The sequence below is a fragment of the Netta rufina genome (genome assembly GCF_964035555.1).
Source record: "Netta rufina genome assembly, chromosome: 12".
NCBI classification, from domain to species: Eukaryota; Metazoa; Chordata; class Aves; order Anseriformes; family Anatidae; genus Netta; species Netta rufina.
Window position 1 is genome coordinate 6,540,459 of NC_140135.1, and position 26,545 is coordinate 6,567,003.

The 26,545-nt window shown below is 41.3% G+C and overlaps 1 protein-coding gene across 1 annotated transcript; it reads left to right on the forward strand.

Moving 5' to 3' along the window:
• Positions 1 to 536: 536 nt before the first annotated feature.
• On the forward strand, positions 537 to 25,855 carry LOC311213979 (SLAIN motif-containing protein-like). The gene is made up of 8 exons (XM_084294333.1): positions 537 to 614; positions 1,590 to 2,314; positions 11,909 to 12,045; positions 19,420 to 19,560; positions 21,540 to 21,857; positions 22,074 to 22,211; positions 22,373 to 22,691; positions 24,703 to 25,855. The coding sequence occupies exons 2-8, from the start codon at positions 1,608 to 1,610 to the stop codon at positions 24,767 to 24,769; spliced, it is 1,827 nt and encodes a 608-aa protein (XP_084150459.1). The 5' UTR covers positions 537 to 614; positions 1,590 to 1,607; the 3' UTR covers positions 24,770 to 25,855.
• The last annotated feature ends 690 nt before the right edge of the window (positions 25,856 to 26,545 follow it).

Genomic DNA, 26,545 nt, shown 5'->3' on the forward strand with positions numbered 1-26,545 from the left:
ACCGAACCGGACTGGATCGCAGCGGAACGGAGCCTCCCCCGCGGGCACCGCCTGAGGTAAAAGGGCGGGAAAATGGGGAGGGGGGGGGTCGGGGCTGAGGGCCCGGCATGGCCGCGCCCCGCCGCCCTCACGGGGCCGGGCTCCCCCTGCTCGGGTGCTGCCCCTCAGCCTCCAGGGACCCCCGGGGAGTGCTCCTAGGGCTGGGGGGGCTCGTCCGGGGATGGGTGAGGGAGCGCGGGGTGCCCGCTGTGCGCTCTGTGCCGGTCACGCCGCCGCCCTGCACCTTCAGGCGGCGCGTGGGAGATAAAGGACTGACAGGATTTCTGTCAGAAACGGGGAAAAAAAGGCCGGCGGGGAAGGGGGCAGGGAGCAGGGAGCCCAGGCAGGCTCCAGCCGCACAGACCCCGGGCTAAACGCAGCTGCGGCACCTGCAGCAGAGCCCTCGAGCCGTGCCCCTCCTCTGTGTGCCATCCTCCTGCCACACGGGGTTTAATTTTTATTATTATTTATTTTTTTTTAGGGGTGCCTGGTTTACTCGCTCCACGTAGCGTTGATCTGCTCCTTTTCAATGAAGACGCGATTGGGAGCTGAGCACGTCGCAGCTGAGCGCTGAGGTAAATCACTAGTGCAGGGGAGGACCGGCGTTGGCGTGTGCTGCGAGCCTGCACCCCAAGCAGCCCCTCACTGCTAAATGCAGTGCCTTGAAGCAGCCCAGTACCGCTAAACGGGTCACTTTATGGCTTCCCGGAGGCTGGGACACAGTTGTAGGGTGAAGCTGCCTGAGCTACGGGTCCCTAAACGGCCCCTGCAGCCACCCGATGAATTGTAGTGCTTTGGCTGAGGATGGCAAAGGGATGGCTTCCTTCTGCAAGGCTTACTGGAATATGTCATCTGAAGGGGGATTTGTTTCTCTCTATTTCCTTTGCCTTGTTTGTTTTTTCTTTTCTTTTTTTTTTTTTTTTTTTTTTCTGTGTTCACATCTTGCTTCTGTGTCTTCAATGACAACGGAAGATACACCAATAAAGACACCAGCTATGCCTATTTTCACCTACCCCAGTAACTGAAGTTCCTGTCTGTAGTCATTGATACATAGTCAGGCCTTGATACAAGTCGATACAGAAACGTCTTCAAGTGTTTTTGTGCCTGTGTGTTTTGCAGGATAAACCTGGCAGCAAACAAAGGATGTTTTTACCATTTTCTTAATGCTGTCATTGTCTGACGTCAGTACCTTGTTAATTATGTTTCCTGACTTTGCTCAATCAGTGTTTTTTTTCTCATGTGTTTTGGTTGTTACCAGATGGGAACTCAACTGTCGTGCATGATTAAATTACTCTCCTTTTATATGGCCTGATTTGTAGCATAAACGTTGCAGACCCAGGTGTTTAAAAGAGTAGTTTATGTTTGTGTTGAAAGTCTTCATAGTGATGCATTTGTTCTTTTTCACTAGATTTTGATTGAATTCAGTCACCTCGTACCCCAGTACCATTAGTTTATGTTTAGAGAAGTCAGTGTTTTTGGTGTTTAGGTCCAATTTGTTTAGAATATCGTGCATCTTTATGGAGCTCCTGTATGTTTGTCATGTCTTGCAGTGAAGCCACGTGGTTTGGATGATGGTAGTTCCTGGGAGCGCCCCGCTCATACAGCAGGACCATGCTCTGGAGCCTGGCTTAGGGCGAGACTCGACGGAGAATTCTGCCATGGGCCCCGACACGGAGCCGGAGTCCGAGGAGGTCGGCCCGAAGCTGGATGAGGTGCGGAAGCTGCAGGAGCTGGTGCGGAGGCTGGAGATCCAGAATCAGCACCTAAGAACGAGGAGCCGCAGGAGTCTGCTCGGGACCACGCCAAGCGAGATCCACGCCAGCGTGGATAACCACGACTCTGGTCTCAATGGGATGGAAATAAATAATAGCATCAATGCTATAACCGAGAAGCAGGAGTTGCAAATAATGGCAGATCTGCACAACAAGCTAAGCAAAATCAGGAAAGAGGAGGGAGAGAACAATTGCCTAAGAAAAGACAAAGATGCCCAAATGCAATATAGTTGTAACAGTGCCACTGAGGGATTGTCTTCCAACACGTACAAGGCGGAAATGAAGACTGATGATAACGTTAGGCGTTCGTCACGTGTGGATGGGAGTAATGGCACAGAGCTTATGGGAAACTTGGTCGTTGCAGGTATTGATGCCTCGGTTAAAATACATGAACAAAATCCAAATGAAAACTGCGGAGATGTAGAAAGTCTTTTGAATAACACAGCTCTGGATGAAGTGAAAGTGTTAGAACTCGAGAACTGCAATGAAGAGGAAGATAGCTGGTATGTATTTTGAAACTTTGCTAATACGTGGAACTCGTGCTGCTGCAATTCCAAGTGTCTGTGTTTAAACATGCAATATGTTCTTAAAGATATCAAATGCTTTGATTTTTAGCAGCAAGAAAGTGCCTGACGTTATTGATTGTTGTTATTTTTAAGAACACTCTGCCAGAACTTTTTTTTTTTGTTCCTGAAGCAGTTTAACTGTAGAGCTTGTCTGTCCCCTTACTTGCTAAAGCTGCTGGAGCACGTGTAGAAATCCTCCTTTCCTTGTTATTTCATTAACACGTGCAGAAGTGTGGATTTTTAATCTTTGTACATAAGCGTCAAATGTATTTAGCAACATGCAGACTGAGATCCTAGAGCATCTGGAATTTGTGGCTTTTGCTAACATCTCTGAAGAATCCGTTTCCATTTCCTGAGTATGGTTTCTTTGCAGTTAACCGTTTTCTTTTGTTTAGTGACATGATCTGAAACAGATCAATGATGTCATCCTTAACTGACCTTACTTTGTAGGACTCCACCAGCAGCCTCATTTACAGCTGGCTGTATAAATCAGCAGATTAATTTCCCTTGCCCTTCCAAAACTAGTTAAAGTTTGAGGCTAATTCCAGCTCATGCAATAACTGGGACTGAAGATTTTATCCGGAGTTCTTAAAATTAAGACTTTGTAGGATAGCCTCAGGGATCTACAAATTGTGTTCCAAACTTATTTAGCTGGAGATTAATCTGGCAGTGAAGATAGCATTCCAGAATGGCTACTAAATACAAAACAAGCCATAAAATCTAAAAATTCATTAGCTGTTGCAAGCAAGGGTAAACTTCTGTTTGTAAATGGCATGGAGCTCAGTAACTTAATGATGTCAGCTCAAATCTATTGTTATTATTTAAGAAACAGGGAAAGCACTTTTCTGATGGCAAAATGAAGTAAGACTGCTTTTCAGCATTAGTTTTGGAAAAGAATTCAGAAAGTTAGAAGTGCTCTTCAAAATTGATTTATCGTGTGCTGTTTTTTTAAAGTTTTTTATTTTCCCTTGGCAGTCAGAAAATTCTCCTGCACACCTTTCCTGGCTGCAGCTGGTACATGTGACTCCTCATTTGTTTGTAACTGCTACTGACAGTCACGATGCAAGCCTCATTTGGACACCCAAATACTGGTTCTAACTTGATCACTGAGAATCCAGCATACCTACAAAGCATTTTGATCAGATTTTTTGAAAAAAAAGGGGGGGAGGGGAGGGAATGTATTTGACAAGCTGGTATATTTAACAAGCTGGTAATTTTCCTTATTTCCAGTCTTTCATACATGCTTATAGCCTACAACATGAGATGTTCTTCAAACTAGGTTGTCTTGATAAAGAAACCAGACACAGCTGGAGATTTATACGGGCAATGAATACTGTGAAATGAAGCCAGGAGAGATTCTGCACTCAGAGGCTTGAGTTTATTAATCTCCTCTTGAGTTGGTGGCTAATAACCTCGTTCTTCTTTACCAAGTACTGAAAGTGAGGAACTAATAATGGATGTAGAATTAATAGCGCATGCCTCTGCTTATTGCCAAGTACTTGAAATTCACTTTGCAAGAACATCTCATATGCTGTCTGTGCTGATATTCTTGGGTTCCTATCAGCAATAGCCAGATAACAGTGGTTATGTGGGTGTTTTTTTCTTTTTTCTTTTTCTTTTTTTTTTTAAAAAAAGAAAAAAAAGAAAAGAAAAGCTTCTAATGCTATATGGATTTAGGAACAACTTTAATAAGGTGGCTTTGCTGACTTGGGGGGATTTTGTACTGCCTGGACAGAAGTAATAACTAATATGTCAAGCAGCGCATTAGTCAAAGCAAATAGCTTACTATATTGTCATAGCTGCAGTCTTTTTTAATACCATATGTATGGGAAAAAAGCAGTAGCTAATATTGAAGATAATCTTGTAAGCAGATCTTTGACATTTTATGATTTTTGGTGTCTCTGAGAAGCGCCCTGCGGCTTGTGTTCCCCTCTCAGTGCTGAGCTGACAGGCTGGTACTGGCCCCGACCTCTTCCTTAATGTCTTCTGGTAGGTGGGATGATGCTCCATACCATAAAGAATACTGAGAACTTATGTTGTAGTTTTCTGAAATATGAACCAGTTTCAAATACGAAATGGGGAAAAAATAGCATTTAAAGCGAGAGGCTGTAGTTCCTACATCCTCGTGTCACTTCTCCAGCTTTAAGAATACTCCAAAACCAGAGGGTGGCCTTGTGCTGGTGCCCTTGTGATTGACAGGGTTTGAAACCTCCAGCAAAAATCTCCCATGTGGATTTTTGCCACCTGAGCTAACAGCAAAGCCTGTTGCACTCGGAGTGCCAAGGGGGAAGCACGACGGAGCGGGTCTGAGGAATTGCCCCAGGTCTCTGCATGCACAAGTAGAGTCTGGGTTCCTGCACCCCTGAAAATACCATTCCTTGGTCCAGACTGCAGGCGTTTCTGGGCTAGCAGTGCAGCTTCCCTCGGTGTCAGCAAGACCTGGTGTCTCGTGTGCTGTTTTTAAAAACAAGGGTGTGATGAATGAGCTCCTGTGAAACATGAGGTAGGGCGTCCCAGGCGGTAACGGTACTCTGCGCTTCTTTGGTGTCTGTCCCTTGACTTGCTTCCTTAAGTCGCTTTCTCAAGTAGCTGTTCAACATTGTAAATATCCTCGAGGCCCAACTGAGGGCAAGTCAGCTTTCCGTGCTGTCCAGCTCAGCACGATGCTTGGCGTAGGCTTCAGTGGTCTCTGCCCCCTATTAGATTCCAGCCCAGTCCTTTGTGGCACGTTTCTGTGCACGTCAGCTCCTGAGCTGGTTGTGGAAAGGCAGAAGGGAGCCGACAGGATACGCGTGCAGTCGTCCTGCCTCGTTTGTCATTCCTGTGAACTCCCTGCATGGAAGAATTAAGTTACAGTTTTCCGTGAGCTTAGTTTGATGTTCTTCATGCGGTGATTTGTATTCAGCATTTCGTTATGCAGACCGCTGCTGCTGTTTTGGTGTTTTGCAAATTGTCAGTTATCCTTCCTGGTAAGACTTGGGGGAGAGGATTTGGATTTGGAATTACGATGAGGTGATTCACATTCCACCCACCTCTGAAACACAAAGTGTTCCTGTTGGTGTGGCATTGCATGAAAGAGGGAGAGAAAAATGGTCAAGTACTGAAGAAGCTGGGCTTTGCACGCCTTCTCCTTGTTACCAGATCAGACAATCTTTATCTCCGTCCCCCCTAATGCCTGTTTTTCTGTTACCGGGATGAGTACCAACTCCTCCATCCACGCATTGCCTTGAGCAGCTTCCCTTTTCCCCTTGGTGGAAGGAAAAAAGAGGCCCTTGGACACATCTCCCCAGTGGTGCTACTGCTGTTGTTTGAAATGATCTTTAAGCCAAAAGTTTTGCATCCCCGGGGCTAAGGCTAAACAGCCAGCAGGTTAACACGGGGCTTCAGGTAGACTTTTAGGTGTGTTTTTCTGCCTTTTATTTTTTATTTTTTTAAACTCAAACCTACCAATCATGCAAATTCAACAAAATCTTTGTAAGTTCCTTTAAAATTGTTAAGCTCCTTTTTGAAAAAGCTGTAAAATGGTTGTCTACACGAATGTGCAAATCTACTTGGCCTTATATCCTGTTATTTTTTATTTTGTGGGGTGAAGAGGTGAATGAATCTCTGTGCCACTCAGGTGAATCCCTTTGTGGCTGTTTCATCTGTGTCTTGCAGGGCTTCTGTCCCCCAAATCACATCTTCCCACTGCAAGCAGGCTGTGTCACCATCCCCTTTGTGCTGTGCTGTCTTCTGTTTGAACACAGGATCCTCACACAGCAAGGAGGGACTCCTTGAAATAATCTTTGAGCCAGCCGTGTGCCCAGTCCCTACAAATAAATTGCTATTTAGGAGCTTCCTTGGAGTGTATGTTTTCAGCATTAGCTCTGGCTCAATTTTGCAGTGTTTAATTCAATACACTGCAGGGTGACAACAGCATCCTGGAAACGTGACATCTTGCCCCTCTAAGCTGTGGAGAGCTCTAACTGCCTTCTATCTCTGGACTCCCTTCGTACCTTTCAGAGGCCATGCAGTAGTTCTCCAGAGATCTCCCCTTGCCAACAACTGCATGATTAGTGACAGTAACTTGCACGGGGTTAGTTTTTCAGACAAGGTTAGCTTATGAAAAGCTGCTGGAGGTATTTTTAATACTGTTCCAGCTCGCTCTGTGGCATTAATGTATTGATGACTTACCAAAACCATTTCCTGATGTTCCAGCTTGTTTTAGCAGCCCTTTGTGTTAGCTGCAGGAAGCCGTTCTGATGTCTGGGGCAATGTCTGACTCACTGTGCGCAATGCTTGGGCAGAGGAGCTCCTTCAAAACCTTTCTGTGCAGCTCTAAGGTAATGCTGCCATCAGCAGCCTTCAGCGCTGGTAACTGCCAGTGCCCTAGTGGAGTTAACTGGAAGGAAAGCCTACCGACTTGTCTGATGCCTGCGTGCAAAATGCAGCCTTTTGGCTTCGCTTGCTTGTGATGGGGGAAGCCTGAAATGCCAGAGTTTGTCCTGAAGTGCTGGAGGTGCTGAGGGTTCCCTCTGAAATGAGGGGTGGGCAGGGGGCTGTCTGTGGGGCCTTGGGGGGCTGCAGCAGGAGCGGTGCTGCCCCGCTCCTCGATGGGACCTGTGGGTGCCCCTCGCTCTTGCAGGCGGGCGGCTGTGTCAGGAGATTAGGCTAATGCCTTGTTGGAAGCTCCTCTGATTTAGTGCCGCGATTCTTGGTGGTTTGTTCAGCAGGATTAGTCGCTAGAGAGACATAAAAAAAAAGTGGTGCTGCCTCTGGGATCTGCTGCGTGCTGTTTTTTTGCATTCTCCAGTTATGTTTCTTGGGAATGAAAGCTCAGACTGCTCTTTTAGCTAATGCTCTGCTGCTGGTGTTTGGGCAGTGTTTTCCACAGGGATTTTCTCCTTGTTTCTTTTGTCTGTCATTTCATGGACTCTGTGTGTGTGTGTGTGTGTGTATATATATATATATATATATATATATATATATATTTCCTACTGTTGCTTTCCTCAGCACTCCATCACTGATATTTCTGTTCAACAGCGGCATCAGATTGCACTGGGAACTGCAGCAGTGCAGTAATAAATCTGAAAATCCACCTCTCTAAAGGCTGATACATAAAGGAAAGGCAAATGAGTGCATTGTGTTAGAAATGCTTGCTTTATAGAAGAATTTAGCTGCCTTCTTAGCGCTTTGGAGGTGTACCTTATAAATCTAAAATGTTCTAAACACATTTAGCTACCTCAGGGTTCTCTTTCCATGTGTTGGTGCCTGTGTACTGGTGCTGAGTGCCTGTAGGTGACGTGTAATAAACCAAGCTTGTGTCATAACAACTGGGGTTCATTTTATTTTCAACTTAGCTCACAAGTGTATTAATTATAGAACTTTCTGCAGCCCCATTTCTCATTTTATGATCTACAGGTTGACTTGTGTAAATATTCTGCACGATTAGGACCTTAAATTTTCAGTCACTGCTGGCTTTTGCTCTTACAATCAATCTGATGCGTTACTAAATTGTAAAGAAGCTTTTTTTAGTGAAGAGATTGATTTAAGAAAGTTGTCACGGTATCGTCTAGGTCCTTGTTGTTTGTTTGTTTTCTCTAAGGAGGTATTTTCTAAAACAAACAATAGTGGCTACTGGCTCCCATGTATCCTGTAACACTTGAAAATCGCTAGTGGGTGTTTTGCTGTTAGTACATTGGAATAAACTGCAAGGAATGCCACAGATTTATTTCTTGAAATACTTTTTCTTCCATTATTCGTAAGGGAAGAAAAACCTCCTGTGGTGCTCACTGCCCAACCAAACCCACTTGCCTCTTAGCAGAGGTGCAGTTCACAAAATACTTGATAGGGAAAGGAAAACACGTGCAGAGTAAGGAGAAACTAAGGATGCGTTGGGTAAGGTTTTCCTCACAGAAGCTCTAGAAAATCTCATTCATATTTAATGAATGACACAGCAAATCCCCAATATATCAAACTGGGAATAGATATCTGCCCAGTGTCTGCTTCCTGAGCTCTGTGTTAGGCCTCGGCACTGTTTAAACAATTTGTTAGTTTTCGTTTGCGATTTGACAAAAGAAAATATTCAAAGCATAACTTTTTGCTGTTTTAAACAGAACATGCTCGCCACCAAAAACTGCTGAGTTGTAAGAACAGTGCAAGGTAAAGCTTATTCACTAAGCAGGTATTTGCTAAACCCCAAAGACTTTGGCTGACTTATAAACTGGCAGCCTTGTGCATGCTTAATGGCATGCCTGAGTACATTTTTTCCAGTGATTACTGGATTAAGTTATCCTGACAAATCAAACATGCTCATGGGGTGAAACTACCAGAAACAAAACCCTGTGTATTTGGAAACAGAGCAGAGTGAGCTAGCTTTGTCACAAAAACCTGTTTCAGACAAAAACTTGTTCGAGTTGGGATACAAACGTGGTGCTGTCTGAACTTCCCTCGCTTGCTGCGGCCGTTGTGCCACCAGGGCGATGGAGGACAGCACTCCGTGGAGGCAGTGATAAGGACAGACTTTCAGGTCTGAATATTGTCCAGAAAAATCCTTGCTTCTGGTTATGGGGCAGGTGGGTTTAGTTTGTTGGCTGGTGGTGTGCAGAGCTGTGGGAGAATAAGCCGTGAGAGCATGTTGTGACGAGTTAGCTTGGGGAACGTTGAACCCAAAGCTGCGCAGCACGGACTTGGTGAAATCAAGGCGGAATTCCTCCGAAGGCGTTATCTTTCTATAGATTGCCTGGCAGTGCTCTGAAAAATTGAGTTGTCCTTACTTAATTGAGTTTAGTTAAATGGTAAGTGAGGCTGTCTCTTGCCGATAGACTTGTCAGCTGAAAAAATGAGCCCTCTGGCAGACCGCAGAGCAGGTTGCTCTGCCTCGCAGGGAAGTGGCTCCAGCAATCAAATGAGCATCGTAATTCAGTGCTGGTGCGGTCCTGGGTAGAAACGTGATTAGAAGGAGCTGAGTAGAACAAGGACTTCCCAAAGTAGAGCAAGATTTTCTCCCTAAACCTAAAATAAGCAAAGAACAGCGTGACCTGCCCTAAGGAGGCTGTTGGCCTCTTTTTTTTTTTTTTTTTTTTTTTTTTTTTTAATGGTTTTATTGCTGCTTTTTTGGTCTGAACTGTAAAACAAACCCAGGGAGAGCGAGCGCTTTGCTTTCTCTGTTTTATTCAGGCTGAGTGGCTGTAATGCTCGTTTGCCCATGCAGAAACAGCAAGGCTTGCTTGTGGAGTCTTTTATAAGAGATAATACTGTGTGTTCAGGAATACTGCCTTCCCTTTGCTCAGCACTTATTTTTCCCATAGCAAACTAGCTTCTGGAATTTTTTTTATTTGTGTGTGGTTTTATGTAAAGCTTGCTATGAAAAAGCCTCTGCATGAGACATGGCAATGTAGACTGACCCTCTGCTCCCCAAAAAGAGGGTCTGGCCAGGGGCAAGAATATAATTAAGATCAGTAAAGTTGTGAGTGGCATGTCAGGAGACAATGGAGAATAGTTGCCCTCCAATGGCATCCCCTTCCCCAAAAACTGGGCAGTATTGGGAGTAAATAGGAGGTGACAGCTTCACAGCAAGCAAACAGAAGTGTCCCAGCACGTCAGTTGGCTGCCAGGGGTGCTAAAAGAAGAGAGAGAAGGATCCAAAAGGAGATAAGAAAAAAAAAATATCTGTAGGGAGCTGTTGTGTGTGGAGATGCTCACTCGGGTAGCCCCAAATAGCAAAGGTGTGGGAGTCCTGGAGAGCTTTCTGTGCAAGGACAGCTTCTGGGTCGATCTGCTGTTCTGTTGTGTGAGCCTGGGGGCAGGATAGGGGACAGGGCCATAGCTTAGATGGATGTTTGGATGTTGGTGTGGTATTTTAAACATCACAGCTCTTTGTTTTCTTTAGGCCAGTCCTCGCTTTCATGGGTAGGACACCTGAAAACTGAGAGTTCACCAGAATGTTTATGTAGCTCAAACGTGAGTTTTTTTTTAGAAATTAGTGGGATAATTACTAAAATATCAGATGATTTATGTTAGTTTTGTTGGGGGAAGGGGGATTTTTTGAATTGAGTATGAGACATCAGTGTGAGGAGTACCCAGAGCAGAAGGACCTGATGTGTCTCGCTGCCGCAGCACACGATGTTCCTGCTAGGAGAGGAGCGCTGAGCAGGCCCTGCTGAGACAGATGGACTTGGGAGCCGCAGACTTTGTGTCTGCAAAGAACAGCTAACCTTCTCCAACAGCTTCTTGTTCAACCCCAAACATTTAGTCTCAAACCATCTGTCTTCCTGAAAGGTATTCAGTACCTCAAAGATTTCAAAGAGTTGGGAGATCTCTACATCTTTTGGTATGCTTCGATCCAAATTCAGCAGTTTGAGCCTTTGGTTGAGAATCTTACGGCCTTGTTAACAAGATCAGAAAAGTTTTTGCTTTCAGCAGTCTGCTCTCTGCTTCTTCCTGAGCTCAGAGGTGTCACCTCTCAGACCCTTCCACCAATTGTCCAGATGGGGGTCCTAAAGTTTGTCATCTCAGAACGTGCTTCCCTACCTGTGAATCCTTTTTGTATGATGCTTTGGATGACTCCAGGAGAATGCTCTATTAAATCCATTTTTGTAGCAATGCATTCATAGTACAATAAATATTGTAGCATGTGCAGATTAAGACAATTTAGTTGGAACTCTGATATTGAAGCAAGGCATGTATTACTATATGCAGAAACTATACCCTTTGACCTTTCTTGAGAGAAATTGTCTACTTATGGAATAGTTATGACGCTGCTTTACACATCATCAGTTGTAAATAATCCAAGGCTCTAAGCTAATTAAACTGTTTATACATAAGTCTAGGCATGCAAAATGATGCTAAGAGTGTTAAAACTGTCAAAAACTTGGGCGTTGTTAGAACTTAGTTAACACAACAATTGAAAAAAGGAAAGGTAATGTAAAGTTAATACTTCCTAATTATTTGAAGATTTCTAAAGTGTTTAATTAAATTGCCTATCCTGTCAGTCTGTGGCTAGTCTCTATACAATTCCTGCAGGGGCTGAGAGCTGTTGTTATGAGGCAGGAGACAAATGTTAGACATTTGTGTAATACAGCTTTAACACCCTGACCTGTAGGGTTTTTTAACAGACCAAAAACCAACCAAACATTTAAAGACTTCTAAAAGAAGATGATCAAATTAGAATCTCCTTGTCATCTTTGTCATGGGATGTTTTTTGGAGGGGAGGGATGGAGGGAGAGGAAGGGGCGATAGGTGATGGTGAGTGTGCCAAATGGAAGTTGGTGCTCAACAGCTTAAAAGTTCCAGCAGTACTGCTGCATGTCAGGCCTGAAGCTTGCTTTGCAGAGGCTGTGTATTTCTCTGTGAAGCTGTCTTTTAAGTGAATTTAACTATCATGGTAGTACATTTGGTTTCTGAGTTACAGTTTGCATTTTTTTTCCCTGTTTTTAAGTTGGGTAACATTTCTGTTGCTTACTGCTAGCTATACTTCAGTAAATGCTACTTCTGTGCTCGCATGCATGCGTTAATGGGCGTTTCTGCTGTCCCTTTTCAATCCTTACAAAGGCTGTACGTGTCCCCGAGAAAATCTGCTGTGGACCAGAAAACGGGCTCACCTTTAAAATGGTGCCGCCAGGTGTTGGACAACCCCAGCCCCGAGACAGAAGCAGCCTGCCGAACTCTGATCAACAGGCTGGATCAAGGTATGTCAACTACAGGCTCTGCTTCTTTGAGTATCTTTTTATTTCCCCTTGCATGCTTTATGTTATTGAGGAGTAATAAAGAGACATGAAGTTTGCAGTTACTGTCCTGGAGAGTATCTGCAGAGACAGCACCTTCAGATGTTGTGTTCTTACTGCCTATTTGTGCAGCAGTGTTTGTCACTGTATGAAAACCTCCCTGCCTTTGGTTTACCACAGTAGTGCCATCAGCTGACCAAGGTAAGAGATTGTTCTGTAAACGTTAAGAAAACTGTGCTGATTGCAAGTAAGAGACTGACCGAGGAACCCTGCTGTTTTGCCTTCGTGTATCTTTTTAAGACGCAAATACAGACACTACAAATTTAATGCCAAATTGACCACCTTGTTTTCTGTTCTTTTAATGTGTGCAGAGCCTAAAAACACTACAATTCATATCAGTGTTTTCAGACTCTTAATTTTTTTTTTTTTTAGTACTTAAAAATTTTTAATGTAAAAATATATATAAAAAAAGTGTATTTTTGGGGGGGGCGGGAGGGGTTGGTTATATAAATTAATTGCTACATCTTTTTTCAAGTAAAAAGTTCTGCTGATGTTGACTCTTCCTAATGATGATTATTTTTACTGTATCTTACTGTTACTGATATTACCTGAGTAAAGTAATTGTCTGACACTAAGAGCTTCTAATAATTAAATGTTAAAACCTGGAACTTGCAGAAATGGTGTGAGTTGGGAAACTAGTTTTGCTTCCAGTTTTATTATTCTCTAAAACAGGGCAGGGAGATGTTTTTATTTTCCTTTTTCAAAGCACAGAAGGATCAATCCCGTATTAATCATTCACTGATACAGAAGCTCTGTGAATGGATGCATAGTTTATTTCATTACAGAACCAAGTTTGTTATTTTATATCTACATATCCATAGCCCATCACCTGGAAACCATCTGGTGGATAATCCTACCTTTTGTCTTTTCAAATGCGCTCCTGGTTTATATTTAAAATGTGCAAGTCCTGAGCTGAATTGCTCGTAGCCAAGACGCTGAGGGATTTGAAGTGAATAAATAATCGGTTTCTATGTTGTGCAGCTTTCTATATCATATAGCTTTCTTTACAGGCAGCTGTGATTTTCCCCGCAGCTGGAGGGATATCTAGTTTTATTATTTCCTTCTAACAGCTCTTCACTGAAAAACATTGTAGAGTGGGACATGCTGCAGCCCCATCTGTCTGGTTCGACTCAGGAGCACCTAACCACAAAGCAGCAGTTAGTTGTGTGCTTCAATAAGTGAAGTTTCTGCAAGAATTAACACTTGGGAGTCCCTTAACATTTTATTAATTATCATTTTAACATTTCGATGTTAACTGCTGAAAATACAACCAATTTGGTACAGAAATAGTTGTCTGCGTGGGTGTCAGCTTTGTCTTCTATATGAATGCAATCATTTTGATTTCAGGTTGAGCAGCAGTCCTAACTCAGTGGTAGGAAGTCGGAGTCTGCTGACTTCTCAAGATTACATCCCAGCAGTGTTTTGGCACAGCTCGCAATCAGGCTCACTTTGAGTTTAGCCTTGAAATTCCTGACTTAAGATAACTGAATGTAGTTTGAGAACAAACTTCATTTACTTCTATAAACCATTTGTGCTTAACAATTTAAATGCGGATTGATTTGATTAACTCTTTGCTTTCTAACTGAAATGTATCAAGCTTTATTTGTAGTCTTTTTAACTACAATACTTAATATTTGTGTGCACTGGGGGGGAGGTGGGTGACCAACAATTGTATTTATATGGGGAATTCTCACTCACTTCCTCAGCTACTGTTCTCTGGATTTCAGGGGTGGGTAATTCAGCAGCCCCTTGAATATATGCAGATCACGGAGTGAGTCATTTTGTTGATGTTGTAGCTGCTTATTTCCAAATTCAGTAAGCATGGATGCACTGAATTTTGCTACCTGGCTTCTTTTTGATCATTCCACTAACTTGCATGCAGGTCTTTTTTGAATAAATACTTCAGAATAGCTGTTTTTCATAGTCATTTGCTCTCCTTTTAATTTAAAGTCATAGCTTTTATAGTTTTGATGCTGGTTTGATTCTGTCATTAAGAATTCAAAATGATACACGTTTAAACATAAAGTTCAATGGAGCTCTTTAAAATGAAGACAGTATAAAAGTGACAGATATTTATGGAAACAGTCATCTTTGAAGACCAGCATTGAAACTTTCAGGAACATACAACTTCTTCAAAGCGGTTTTCAGAAGTTATTCTTGGAATTCTTTAGAAGTGACAAAAACAAGTTAAAGTGGAGAGTGAGCCAAGGGAACAGGCACTGCTTTGCCTCCTGTATCTTGTAACTGACACCATCAGGATGTCTCATTCGAAGTTCATCCTTCACAACATTTAATTTTGTTTGTCCCAATGCCTTTCTTTAACTTATGCTCTTTTTTTTTTTTTTTTTTTTTTTTTTTTTTTTTTTAATAATTTGATAACCTTTGTGGCTTTTCTGTATTTTTCCTTCTAGCCAGTAGATGGAAAAACCTGTATTGCAGTCCACTGGCATCACCAAGCGCACATAATTTGAATACAGAGACATGCTCCTCTAGCAATGCACTAAACTCTCCCGGGCATCTCAAATCGACTAACAAAGCACTACTAACCTGTGGCAGCTCAGGTATGGCATGTCAGTAGAGCAGTGCAACCCTGTGGTGTTTAAAATGCAAGGAGTATTACTAAAGGACACAGGGAAAAGCTGTCAAGAGCTGTAAGTTCACCCATGGGGTTTTCTCCTTTTAGTTTGCTCTCTTATCCAGGTTTCATCTGTTGTGGGGAGAAAACCTCCTTGCATTCTAAATGTCTTATAGTTTTTGTTGTTTTTGTTTTTATAACTTTTAATATCCTTTAAACTGTACTAATTATAATAGATTTAAAATAGAAAACAGATGTTGGGGGGGGAAACACCTTTGTCTCGAATAACATTGTTATATGTAGGTATTAACTATATAAAGTTACTTGGTTTCTGTTTTTTTGGCTTGAGCATGTGAAGTTTCTTTTGAAAATATTGATTAATACAGTCAAAAAGAAGCCTTGTGCTTGTCTGTAAACTGTCTGAATGAAAAACTAAACACAAATAGCAGAAGCTTTCCGTCAGACTTCATTGTGTTTGGAGTAAGATTTCGTAATTTAGGGCAACTTGTACAAAATTCCTGTCAGAAGGCTATATTAATGAATTATAATAATGAAGCTTCTCCTAAATGCCTTGGCCTCAAGTCTGTGTCTGCTCTTAAGCTGCAGCCTTAAGAGTCCACACAGGCTCTTTCAGTAGCATTGTTGATCCCTGATGCACTTTATGCTCGGTTTCCAAATAGAAATGCTTTGCCTCCTTGCTTATTATCAAGAGTCTTCCTTGGTTGTTTTATTTATTTATTTACTTGTGGAGAATGCTGTATCCTAATTTGCATGTTTAGAAACATAAAGCGTATTTAACAGTTTCTGGCTTGAAAGTTGATGTAAAAAGAACCTGTTTAAAAAAAACCACACCACCACCTTGCATATGGATGTTTTCACAGCTGCAGGAGATCTGCTGGTTTTCTGCTGTAAATAGAAATGAACACTTGGCTCTGTTTTGTAAACAAAAGGATGCATGTACACCTGATTATTTTTGATAGTTGAATTCTTCAGGGAAAATGCTCTAAATAAACTTTTTTTTTTTTTTTTTAATATATCCGTAATAGGTTTTCTTGGTTTTTAATATGAAGATGGTTAGCAGCAGGGTTTAAATCTAGATTTATGATCTCATCACTTTCATATGGAAACAGTTACTGTTTAAAACTGAAGTGTCTGTGCAATTTCTAAAATTCATCATCCACTTTGCAAATCTGAAGTTGTCAAGAGTACCACATAAAGAGAGAGCATAGCACAGGCTATTTCCCCGTAGGGTCATTACGCACCTGTTCTGTGGCTCTTTCCTTTCCCACTCCTTTAATTTCAGTTGTTGAAAACACACCTTCTGTAAGTGCTGACGGAGTTCAAAGTTCATTTTCAACTTGATTGATCTGGATCTATTTTTATTTCTCAGAAAAACAGAGCTTTCCTAATAGTTCAAGTGAAAAATGTTCAACAGCAACTTAAAGCTCTTCCAAAATCCATAGTGCTAAGCTTCTGAAATGAAAACCATAATCAGTTCATTTTGCAATGTTGAGCCACTGCAGATTTTACTGATGATAGAGTGTAAAAGTTTTTTGGCTTTTTCCCTTCCTTCTTGACTGTTTCTAAGTAGACCTGTAATTTGAAATACAAGGAGATACACGCAACTAAAGCAGGAAATTTGCTTTTAAAAAAAGCTGTATTAAACTGGGAGGTGATAGTCACAACAGGAAAGAAGAAACAAATTATATAATCCTGAGGTATATTTTCTTCAATAACTTCTTTTTCCCTGTCCACAAATAACAATCAAGTATCAATATCTAAATATACTTACAGAAGGCCAGCAAATTCAGACCATTACAAAGATACAGAAACTCATCTGAGTTTCTTCTGAGCAATTTGACTGCATGCAGAGTGAGTACTGCATTTTAAAATGATTCAGTATTCATGTATTTCTCCTCCTTTACCTCTGAAGCTGTTCTGGTGGACTATGAGAGTGTGACAGGAGGAACTTTTTCGTAACCTTCTGTAGTTTCTCTCTCATTTTATTTCTAATGTAGTTTTGTCAACTAATGAATAACCTGAAAAAGGCAATTGATGGACGTTTCTTACAGTCTAAAAATTGTTCCTGATTTCTTCTTTCCCATCCAGTCTCATCTTCTCTTCTATGGAGACATTTTTTTTCTGTGCTTTTATTGCTGCAAAGAGTTTCAAAATAATATCAAGGTCTAAATTTCAACTACTTCTGCATACTTAGAACAGCTGATATAGTGAGTCAAGCAGACTGCATGTCTGTAGGATAAGGCTTACATCATTACATCCTTGCCATTTCCTTTGAGACACTGAATCCCAGGTGTCACGGGAGAACTAGACTGACATGCATTCAGTCAGTGAGAAGTCTCTGTTATTCTTGGCCTCAGAATGTCTTTAAACCTTTTCTGGAGAGCCAGAAAGGGAAGTATGTTGATTTTTGGAAGATCATCGTGTCTGTCAACTAAAACAAGTCGGTTGTACTTTTCCCGGGTTTGAAGTGTCAGGTAGTACTTTGTGTTCTGTCGTTTGCTGCTGCTTGCATCAGAGCACTTCAGCCTTCCTCTTTTAATCAGTGAAATGTTTCTAGAGCACCTGTAGTTTATTCATTATAATGCATCCTGGAGGTGCAATCCCTGGAATTAAGTTCAGTCTTAATACTGGAGTGTCTTGGTTTGGAGGGCGAGTGTGGTTGTATAATGCACACATGTGTCCCTTACACCACAGTCGCACTACTATGCAATATGTGAGCATCTTGAAACTGGAAAAATGTTACACCTTTTCAGATGAGGAGTTTGAAGTTCATCGGTAGAAAGCACTTTGCTCAATACCCATGTAGGGAACTTGTTTTACACCTGGACTTGAAACGTGTGTTTTCAGTGTTGTCCGTTACTACCTTTAACAACTGGTGCAAAAAAAAAAACTTGAAGAGATCACATTGGGAATCTGCTGCTTTTTCTTGCCCAAGATGGAGTTAACTGTTGTTTGAAAGGGTTGTTCAGGAATGATTTGTAGATGTTTTGCTGAGAACAGACAAAAATGTTTTATTTCAATTGTCATTTGTAGTATTGTTGAGAATTAGTCAATTAGCTACATTGCTTTCAGTACTTCTTTTTTTTTCCTAGAAAGCAGATAGCAAAACTGAGCTAAAGTGAAGGTGGTAAATGACATCATATCAATGCAATGGGCGGCTGACGTTTTGTTCTTGATTTATCTGCTGATGCTGTAACAGCCTACTTGTTGCTTCTTGTATCAGTGATGAGCTTGAATCTCTGTCTGAGCAGGATCTGTATTCCTTAATCCTACTCTAGCTTTAAGTAATGGCAAGCGTTCGTAGCCTCTTGCATATCCATAGCTTTATCTTCTATCAGATTGGTTTTATTTCTGTGTTTTGTTGTTGTTTTTTTTCTTTGCATTTAGTACTATATATATTTAGACAACCTTGTAATTTCTTCAAAGGTAATGGGGTTCTGTCTCCTAAAATAGCTTTTCTAAAAATAGTTTTTCTAGTAATGCTTTTTTATATATACAAAGCAGTATGGATGTTCTAAAATGGGAGAAGATGGAGGTAGGCTAGTGTAATAACCATTCACCAGCTCTCATGCTGTCTTTCAAAGATACTACCCCGAGCTGAAATTAATGCTGATGGAATGGCAGCAAGGCTCTTGTAACATTGCCTGCATCTGCCTGCCATCTACAGATGGGGACGGGCTAACTGCTGGTGATGTTTACCCTGGCTGCAGTAACAGCAAGTTGCCAGGAAGAAAAGTATTGGAGGAAACCCAAAAGCTGTTGCGATACCTGATTTCTGTATACGGGGTTATTTGCAAGCTGCCTACATCTGAAGAACAAGTACCAGCATAACCCAAGAGTTACACGACTTGTTCTTGTCTTCCTATTTCTGTGGCAAGTAGTAGTGCTTGTACACCGTGGAAAACACTGCCTTGCTTGACCTCAGAAAAAGTACAAGCAGGTGAAGGTCTGCACGTGCTAATTGTGATTATTTTTGTTATTATTTATTATTCTAAAGGAAAATTGGTTGTTCTTCTTTCTAATGCCTGGTTTTTGAAAGGCTTCCCTTTGCAGAAAGATCCTTCCACTTTTGTTTTTATTAGCTATAGTAAAGGTTCCATGACCTGCTCTATGTATAAGCTGTATCCTTTCCTGTAAGAAAGAGAATTTGTTTTTTGATGGGAGGAAAGAAGAATATAAATCTCTAAAACGAGGAGGTAATCCTGTATAAACTGTACTTTACATTATCAAATTGTGTGAATGATTTTTGAGGTATTGTAGTGTGAAAGCCAGTTGGATCCTTTTACTCCTATTCCTCCTGCTCATCAACACCTTAGCAGATGCTTCATGTAGCTCTGCTGCTTAATATCTAAATCAATAGCTGCCCCTTCCTCAAAATCGGCAGCAATAATAAATACTGATCTTATTGGCAAGTTTGAACTTAGAAATATATGTATCTTTGTTACCTTCTGTCCAGAAGGTGGCAATTTTATCCCCATGCAGACTCTCTGCCTCCTTAAAACTGCAAGTTAAAGCCCCGAGCACTGTGTTCTCAAGTCACTGCTAACTTCTTAATTATTTCTAGCGATCATACCTTAACTTCATAACTGTACTGATTTTTATTACTGGAATAAATATTATTCTGCTTGTTCTTGCTTTGTATGTGGATGTTGAATGTTTTTTCTATTCTTTCTCTTCTAAAGGTTACTTGAGCATGCATTCTGCACTGAGCTCTCAGTCATCTGTGGACAGTGAGCTGAGCACATCTGATGACTCCATCTCTATGGGATACAAACTGCAGGACTTGACTGATGTCCAGGTTATGGCACGCCTTCAGGAAGAAAGTATGTGGCAGCGATTTTATGTGTGATACGGTTTTAGAATCGTAGATAAATGTTGGTGGATTTCAACTGTTCTGTTCCCCAAACAACAAAAGGATTTGATAGATCATTTGTAACCTTTGTGTTTTGCAAGGGCTTCCTTTAAAAGTCTGCAGACCCAAACTGCCACTTAAACTTAGCAGTTGTGTAACATTGTCAAGATTATACCTTGTAAAGCAGAGAATGGTCTTGAAAGTATTATCCCAAACCCCAGCCTTGTTAAATGTGCAAGCACCCTTTAGTCTTCAAAATGTTCTAACCCAGACTGTCTCTCAAATACAGGTGAGGTTTCATGAGTAACCATTCTGTAGCAGTGGCAGTTCAGACAGCAGCTGCTCTTCGAGTTGTTTGACTGCTGTTGCCTTGCTTCAGCTGTGGAGCTGCAGTGTGTGTCAGTTTGGGGAACTGATCCAGCTGAGAAAATAACCCTGCAAATAGTTTTGCTTGTAAATTTTTGTTTTTCTGAGCAAGGTTGCCTAACTGCAGCGTGAAATCACATTAGAAGCTGTCTAGAGAACCGAATTTTACAAGCTGTGTTTTTCACAGAAGACGCAGGTTGTATTCTATGGCTGTGTTGAGTAAACCAAAAGTTCAAGAGCATTAACACTGAAAGAGCTGAAATTACAACTTAAGCTTTTTTCTGGTAAAGTGCTTAGAGACAGCTCTGCAAATTTAACCAAGCGTAAAGCATGTCTGCGTCACGGCGTGGGGATTTCAGGGCCATGAGCCAGTTCCCATTAAGTTCCTGGTAAAAACTCACTGCTGACCTCAGTGCAATTTGTAGAAGTCCTGACTGAAAATCAAGGTGGAACAAAGTTGTAGGATTTGGTAGTCTGTGCAAATTAATCATTGATTTTGATTTACTGGAAACAGAAAATGAAAGTCTCTGTTTTTCTTTTGATGAGCACCTCCTTTTAGTACTGTACGTTTATAAATATAAAAGATGTTATGAAACAGTAATTTGGATGTGAGACCAAAAAGAGCAAAAGATCGTGTTATTGCTTCATTATGCTTGAGTGCAGCAAGTTCTGTTTAAGGGAATAAAGCAAGTAACGGCCCTTCTCTTTTTAAACTTGAGTATTTTCTTAGGCTTTGTGATCACTTAAAAAAAAAAAAAAAAAAAAAAAAGAGTATAGCAGAGAAATCCTGTCACATCACAAAGTTTCTAGTGAGGTAGGAAAAGATTGCTTTATCCTCAGAATTATGTACCCTTTTCATATCTGTACTGTGAAGGGAAGTAAGTAGAGAATTACACTTTTTTTTTTATTTTTTTTTTTTATTATTTTTTTTTTTTTATTCCCTGGGATGGAGGGAATGCAGTGAGAAGAGTTTTTGAGAATGTTGACTAACATGTTTTTCAAAAGCCCAATCAACGAGTTCGCTAAATTAGTTATTGGTAAGAAGTTGCTTGCATTTTAGGCAAGAAAGCTTAAATAAAGGCACAAGTTGGGTGAGGAGCTGTAAGTATCCTAGGCAGATGCACCATGGATATCAGTAAATGCAGGCCTTTTATCACTTGGAGGCATAAGTTCAAATCTTTGTTTCACATTGAAATGCTGGTGGGTGCATAATTAACTGCACTGAAAAATTCATAGTGTAATTTAGACTCATTTACAGAGCTCACCTAACAGAGCTTGCATGGCAGTACATAGTCCACAAGCACAGCTGCTCATGTGTGTGATATAAGGAGTAATTTAGGTCATTTTGAATATTAATTATTTGCTCTAATTAAACAATGCTGATACAGGTGACTCCTGTTCCAGCTTAGGGATTCAGTGTGCTGAGAGAGCCTTCAGTAAAGACAGTTGTACCAGCTTGAGTCTCCTTCAAGGGTGAAACAAATTACTGATGGAAGTATTGCTTCTGAGTTTGTGTTGTTTATGGGTAAGGAATTTTTATTTTAACATATGGTGACCTTGAGCTGCGTTGCCGTCTGCCTCCAGGTCTCCGTCAGGATTGTGCCTCTAGCTCTGCTTCCGTATCACGTCGCAGTTCCAGCGCCTCCCTTCACTCCCTGCGAAGAGGAACCTACAGTGACCAGGAGTTCGATACGTACAGCCTTGAGGACGAGGATGATTATGACTGTTCCCTGTCATACCGCAGTGCTCACAGATACTCACCATCTCCGCTCAGTTCACCCAGATGCCAGTCCCCTTCTTCCAGTACAGATTATAGTAGGGCATCCACTTCCCGTATCCGTCCCCCAAGGAGATCCGTGCAAAGCCCGATGCAAGACCGGCTGAAGTACGCGAACAGCGAAGGTAAGCTACTCATGAGCTGTTGGTACAAGTTAATTTAAAAAAATAAAGTATATATTTTGAAGCATTCATTTTGAAAGTGTTGTTATTTACTGGAAATAGTTCATTCAGGAATTAGTTCTATACCTGTCTACTTTTTAGATTTTTTAATAATCTGAACAGTTTTACCTCGTGGTTGCTACCAGAAGCAGCAAACAGTGGATTTGCTCTTGATTTCAGAGGAGATGCGCCACAGCATGCCCAACCTAGCCAGGACGAGTCTTCGAGCTCTAGAGTCTGTCAGGAGCAGCCGGAGCTTGGAGTCGGACCTGCAGGTGCCAAGCAGTCGACTTTCAAGAATTCAGCAACCATCAGCAAGTCAGTGCAATGCCTTCTACACATTGCTGTAGTGCATTTTTCTTTTTTTTGTTTAAACCTCCCTGAGTAAAACCAAGGCCCTTAAGACGCATTGTGTCCTGATGAATTCTTATAATACCGTTGCCAACTAGGTTATTCTTTCTTTGTTGTTCCATTTCTAGGTCTGGCTCCCAGTAAGCTCAGGTATTCCTCCAGTGCTGGGCAGTCTCCCTTAACAGTGCGACAACCAATGAAAGCCGGGTCATGCACAAACTCTCTGTTAACACCCAGGCAGCCAGTAAAAGCCTGCAGTTACACAAATCCTGTCAGTGGAGTTCGAAAGCCGCAGGGTTCTTCGCTTAGCACAGGCTCTTCCAGTAGCAGTTCCGCTACTAGGAGCAGCAACATGGTCACTGTGGCCAAAAACTCACCCATTAAAGCACGCACGTCTGTTGGAGGATCTTCAGTGCCCAAGAGCAAGCTGACGCCACCGTCCAAGAGGTAAGATGTTAAGCTTCACAGACCTGAATGTCTACCTTCATTTCACAAATTAGAAGCTTTTTTAATAGAGGGATGTTCATCTTGGAATTATTCTAAAGTGTGCCATGGATATAAGCTTGGGTCAGATGTACTGATGACCTACTGATGATGTCTACTATTGAAAACAGCTTGAGGCTCAGATCTCACAGTCTCAGCAGGTGAAGCTGTAGGAGGTGATAGTTCAGCACATCTGTCCTGGTATTTTCAGGAAATCATAGCTAAAACAGGGAAATTGTTTTTGGAATTCTCAAACTGGTTATTATCTCTCTCATGAGAGGCAGCTGGATGGATTTTAATACAGTGTCTGCCTATGGATCTCCATGAATATGAAAATTAAACTCTGCTCTAATGCAGATGTTTAGATGTCAGGTTGGGAAGCCATTAAAGAAAGGGTAGCACAAAGCTGTTACGTTCATGGAGGTTAAGTACTTTGCTGCCAGTCAGGAAATAAAGAGTTGCAGTTCTTTAATATACCACTAAAATTAAGTTCAGTGAATGCATGTGTGAAGTGATAGGCTAGAACTCATCAGCTTCTTGCTTAAATGCCCTGTGACCAAGTCATACAATATTCTGTGCCTCAATATTCCATCATTAAAAAAAAAATAATTCTATTCATCTATTTTTTAAACAAAGCTAGTTGTCCAGGAAAACGTGGAGCCATAGGCTCAAATATATTTGTATAAGAAATGAACGTTATGAAACTTTTTTATTTGGTGCATACACCTGGTTTGGGGAAGGAAAAAAATCTTTCAAAAGACAAATAAACTCTATTTTCTGTTAATATAATAATCTTCCCAGATGACTGACTGTGATACTCTAATTTTGCTTCTCGTAAAATATTTTATTTTTTTTAGTGTTTAGCTAGGAGTCTAGGTGGACATTGTCCAAAACCTAATGAGTTTTTAGAAGGGTTTTGAAAATAGGAATATGTTTAAGACAAACCTTGACTATTTTGCCCTATGTCATTAAAGTAACTTTAAAAAAAAAAAAAAAAAGCAAACATAATGGTATCCAAAAAATGTAATTTTTCTTCTTGTTGCATAAGTGAACTGATTTTGAGGTTGTATTTTAACCCAGTATGATGCAATTGAATTTGTTTTACAATTACTTCTAGCTCTTTAGCTTTTGTGATTGGATACTTAAATATTTAGACAGTGGATGTCTGAAGTTTGCAGATAGTCTAAAGCAACAGCTGTTTAGTTAGAACATATCCAATTTCCTTAAAACCTCTAAAATGGCTTTAACAACTACATGCATGGACTGCTTTATGCCATTTGAGCAATGTTTTCTTATCCCATTGTCCCCAGCCATCTGCTGTATTCTTGTGTATGGCAAGCCCCCTACCAAATTGCCCAAAGCTATTTTTTTTACAGCTGTTTGCAGCACAATTTTAATGTAAACTTTTAATGGGAAATTAACTTGATTGAATATCAGCCTGCTAAGGAATATTGTACTCTGATTTTTAAATGTCTGCTTATAGCCTTAAATTGACATGTGTCTACTACTTAAAAAAACAACAACAAAAGCACACTAAAGGGAATTTTTAAGTGCTTGACTTGTAGCAGTACTCTACATACAACTTGAATGTAGTTCATGTATTCAGTCATACTCACAAGAAAAAAAATTGTTCTAGACTCAGGTGTGGGAAAACCCACAGTAGTGCTCATAAGGTAGCACAGCAGGTTAAATAGGTCTCTGCTGAAGTATTTATTCATACTCAATTGCTTTAAGCTGCCTGAAATAGCTGCTGCTGTACCTGTTGCGTGGGCCTCGTGGTGCAGGGGCTGGGCACCTGTGTGACTGCAGCAGTTTACCTAAAACAGGCTGCTGCTGACACTGTCATGTGACAGATGCTGCAAAAGCCCTGTGTAAGCTGAAGCCTCACACAGGCATTCGTTCCTGTGTGCACCAGCAGATTACCTGGAACTTTGCTTCTTGTAGCTGGTAGTGATTTCTTTGTCTCTCAAACCAGATTTCTTCAATCAGCAAAGACCACTCAGAACACTGTGGACGACTCCTGGAAGGATGGGTGTTACTGACACAACCAAAATGCCGATGCACTGCCAAACACCTCTGTGAAGCAGAACCCCAGCTGGCTGGGCTTTGAGAACATTATTTTAAAACAATCCTCTACGTGAGAGACCCATCTCTTTGGGACTGATGTGTATAGTTCCTCTCCTCTTGAATGCAAACTATCCTCGCCTTCCAAAACTGTGTCAAGAGCCTGTCCTGAGCGGTGGAACACACAACTGCTTTACCACGTTCCCACCGTTCAAAACGTTACTGAAATACAAGTCTTCACACGAAGACTGAAAAGAGCCTTATTTCATACTAACCTCTATTTGCAGCCCTTTGGAAGGCCTGTTGCAAAAAAAAAAAAAAAAAAAAAAAAGCTTCTTACGAACTGCTCCTGAGGATGCTTGCTTAAAAAGGCTGCTGGTTGCCCTGCTTGTGCCAGAAAGCAGCTCTGAGCCACTGCTGTGGCGTGTTACATGGCGGTGGCCTGGGGAGACTAGAAATAGCTGTATAGGTGTTAGAAGTAAGACTTTTTAACTTCAACCTGGTGTATTCTAATATTGGTCTGAAACAACTTTTTTTTTTTACTTCTGTATAGAATGTATTTCTGCTAATTTTTATTGTTTGTTCTAGGAAATGAAGCAGGTTTTTATAACTGTAGCATACTTCAAGCTGTTGTATTCAAGTGTGTGCATCACAGTTCACAAGTGAAGGAGCAGTACACAATATTTGTGTGGGTTTGTGACCAGGCAGTTGCAGGGACGGGGGATGCTATTTGAAAACTGCTGTTTATCAGCATCTTCATATCTCATACGAGGAAGTTGACAAACACCAGTTACGAGCAAACTTTTTAAAAAAAAAAATAGCTCCCACTGACTGATTTGACTTGAAGTGGTTCCCTTTGATCTTTCAACTAGCCCCTAACTGCCCTCATTTTTGTAGAAGAGTTTTCTACTGTCTCTTTGGCTATGAAGGATTCTGTTTCAATGTCCTTTTCCTCAGCAAGTGCTGGAGGCTACAGTCTTAGTACACAAAATATGCACTGATAGCAATGTTCTCCCTGCCATCAATGTGATTTTGATAGTGTAGTTTAATAAAATGTTATGGTGCTGAAATAGATCTGCCTTACTCAAACAGTGAGCCTGACTGCGTGTTTTTTGTGCTAGGAGTGAGGCTGCTTTTCATGACAGCCCCAGCGCTACAGAAGTCTGCTTCAGCTCTTTTGAGAGACTCCCTTTGGAGACCTGTTTACCTAGACAGAGCTTTACGATGCAAGTATCGGTATTTACCTTTCAGCTCTTTGGATTTCAGAAGAATGAGGTAGGTGTCAGCAATGGAAAACAATTCATAGCACTCAGTTCATGCCTTAAAGGAGAACATCCACAAAGGGCTTAAGCAAAATAAAATATAGGAAACTACTTGCAACTAGGAAGCCACAGCAGAGATCACGCTTTGCATTAAGTTTGTTTTAGAAAGGTAAAAAGAGGAAGAGAGCTGTATCAAATTGAGTTTCAGACTAGCTCTCATGAATATGTTCCTGTGTCACCTACTGACTGCTGCTAGAAAGGTAATGCTGGTGCAGGACTGGTCTTAGCTGACCTTTTTGCACAAGGGGCTGAGAGAACAGTTACACAATAGCAGCTTTTTGCAGTGGGTGAGCAAGCTTTGAGACTAAGGTTGTTGCCTGTTGAAAGAGATATACGTGTAAGCTAGTGAGAACTGCAAGGGTTTCTTTCTCCCATTCCACATGCTCCTTGTAATGAATATCAGTGTTTTCCTATTAGAAGATAGCTGTATAC